Source organism: Morone saxatilis, unplaced genomic scaffold (genome assembly GCF_004916995.1).
Source record: "Morone saxatilis isolate NCDOM2014 unplaced genomic scaffold, NCSU_SB_2.0 Contig1, whole genome shotgun sequence".
NCBI classification, from domain to species: Eukaryota; Metazoa; Chordata; class Actinopteri; family Moronidae; genus Morone; species Morone saxatilis.
In genome coordinates, this window is record NW_023339651.1 from 14726551 (window position 1) to 14729312 (window position 2762).

The following is a 2762-nucleotide window of genomic DNA, read 5'->3' on the forward strand; positions in this document are numbered from 1 at the left end:
TAATGCCATTTCTAGCAGCACACAAAACCTGAGTAAAGCACAATCATTGATATGAGATGGTAAATGGAAGAAAGAAAATACTTACTGAGCTTGGACCCACCCAGAAGTTTTGTTGTTGCACAAATTTAACATTTTCATAAACTCCCTTGTTCCTCAACACCTCAAAATAAATTGAAAAAGTAGTATTACTAATATTGCTCATACATTTTCAGTCAAAATTCAACCAAAAATTACAGACGATATACTGATGTAATAAACGCTGCGAAATATACTCACAGAGTCGACAGTTTCATGTTGTGAGAAGCCCACAGGGGCAATGCCATAGATAGTGACAGCCAGAATGGTGATGAGCAAATGGACAAATGTGATCCAATAGGTAAAAAAAGGCCTGTAGGGGAAAAGAGGACAGTAGGACAATTTCAGGCTCGATTTGCTGGGAAAAGTTACTAATACTTAGTTTTGCCCTCCAAGGAAATCAGGGGTCTTACCTGTGATCATCCATGTCCTCAATCTGCCTTTTGACGAAGCTGTCAATACGCTTGCGGTACGTCCGGTTTGTGAGACGGCCAACCATGCCGAGCCCATAGGGCCTCTTCTCTCTGGCAAACAGCTTTTTAACAGGAACCACAATCCTCTGTCCCCGCTGCTGCTGATGACTGTTGACACTCACCACTTCCTGTTTCAGACGCACCTTAGGTTGGACCAGAGAGCCATCTTTTGCTTTCCGCCATCCCCGCTCTAAGGGCCTGGGTTGAGAAAGATGAAAGTGGAGGAAAGCATTGTAAATGAGAGTGTCAGACGGAGAATGTTTCAGTCAGGGCTTGATATTATAAGACAGTACTCTCTCTCCCCTGCAGCATATCAGAGGTTCATGTTTGCATACTTAATACTGTAAAAACTGTAAACCCACAGCATGAGATGAGTCCTCTCCAGTTCGTTCTTGTCCAGCGCACTTCCTGTCAGCTCGCTCTCGTCCAGCTGTTTGATGGCAGCCTCCGATGGTGTCTCAAAAACTTCGTCAGCATAGCTGGACAACTCATCCTGCAGGCCGTCCTACGAAAGTGAAAACAGAGTAAGTAGAAATCCAAAGCTGAACAACTCAGAAAATATAATCTGTTTGAAAGATGGCGCACAGGGTCCTCACACGGCAAGAGCCAATACATAAAAATACAGCTTATAGTATATCCTCAGATCATAAGACAGTGCTTTGAATCAACACATCAACTGATTGGATCTGGTTGTTTTGATCAATTTGTTCACTCAAGAAAATACTTCATTCAATCATTCAATCAAGTTGTGACGTCATTCAAATTCAGTTCAATCAATTTATAACTAATTTGTTAATAGAAACACATAAAAAAAATGTCCTGCCTACAACATAAAACTATAGGAAGACTTTACAACGTTTTGTGTAACTGCAAGCTGTAGGACGTAACGGGTGGATGCTCACTGGGTGCTTTAAGCAAAAGTGGAGATAACTTTTGAGTGAATATTTTGAATTTGATGATTAAGTGAAAATAAATGAAAGGTTATCCCGGCAGTGTACGGAAGTGTGTCCAGTGCTCACTCTGGTGAAGAAGGAAGTGTCCAGGTCATCAGGGAAGTCCACAGTGTCGTCTTCAAAGAAACTAGGAGGCATGAAACTCCGCCTCCGACATCGCCCGGCAGTGCTGTCACCGAATGACCGTCCCTAACAAAAAATCGCAACATTATCATTATTTTCATCAATAAGTACACAGTATATCCTAGCCGTGTATCTGGAGGAATCCCAGACTGTGCCTGTACTTTCTTTCTGATTGTTTCTGATGTTTGTGTAGCAGCCGTGACCTCTGTGTGACAGTGGATTAGCTCTGCACTTCTGGAATATTTTGACGTCTGGTGTGTATTATCACGGACCATCTGCTGGTGAAACTGCCCCAGTAACCCCCGCCCCACAGGCGCTAGCAGATACTCTCACTGAACATCCATTCAACCCTGTATATGTGTGAGTCTGCAGCCAGTGGGCCACACAGGGACAGTCATCTGCGCTTTAGTGTAAGGTATTTCATCTGAGTTTAATCTGCAAGCTGATCTTGTGTTTTATATAACATGCCTACACACACACACACACACACACACACACACACTTGAGTGCACAGATAAAACCCATCCATTCATATGTGTAGGAGACAAGGACACATCAGGATATGACAGATGTACTTTTTTTAGGAATCTCTTCACAAAAACATAAAATAATGGACATTATGTGCATGGAAACATATCCTTAACTATACTCCTGGTCTTTAAATGATTTGTTACAAAACATCATAATAATGTTAAGCATTCATATATTGTGAGCTCTGTTTTGACTGAAGATAGTGAGCTACTGCTACTACTTACAGCTGGTCCTAATGTGCAGTTACATTGCCAGGACATGGAGGTAGCTTTTAACTTTAAAAAAGAGTTTAAAGCACAGATTTTGCAAAGCAGAGAATATTTGGCGAATGAAAGAAATTCAAACTAAAATGCACTGTATAAACAATAAATAAACAAACACCTTCATTAGTGCTGCTGCAGCTTTGAGACTCATGACCGCCACAGACTCCCGTTTGCGTCGTCGTGGCAACCGGTTGAGGGCGGAGCGGGAGCTGGAAAAGGAGCAGAGGGAGGCTGTGCCGGGCGTGATGGGAGTTTGCGGGACACTGAAGCCGTCTACCTCTTCCACCATGCGGAAGGCACGACCCCGGGCCAGGGGGTCTACAATCTACACACACACACACACA

At 43.0% G+C, this 2762-nt stretch overlaps 1 protein-coding gene across 2 annotated transcripts in view; it reads right to left on the reverse strand.

The window, feature by feature from the left end:
* rhbdf1b (rhomboid 5 homolog 1b (Drosophila)) overlaps positions 1–2762 on the reverse strand; it is a gene marked incomplete at its 3' end in the record, with an annotated part of 34889 nt that overhangs the window by 3339 nt on the left and 28788 nt on the right. For both annotated transcript variants that reach the window (XM_035659353.1, XM_035659360.1), the window contains 6 exon segments: positions 86–160; positions 277–388; positions 489–746; positions 911–1053; positions 1568–1690; positions 2537–2743. In XM_035659353.1, coding sequence (XP_035515246.1) covers positions 86–160; positions 277–388; positions 489–746; positions 911–1053; positions 1568–1690; positions 2537–2743 — 918 coding nt within the window.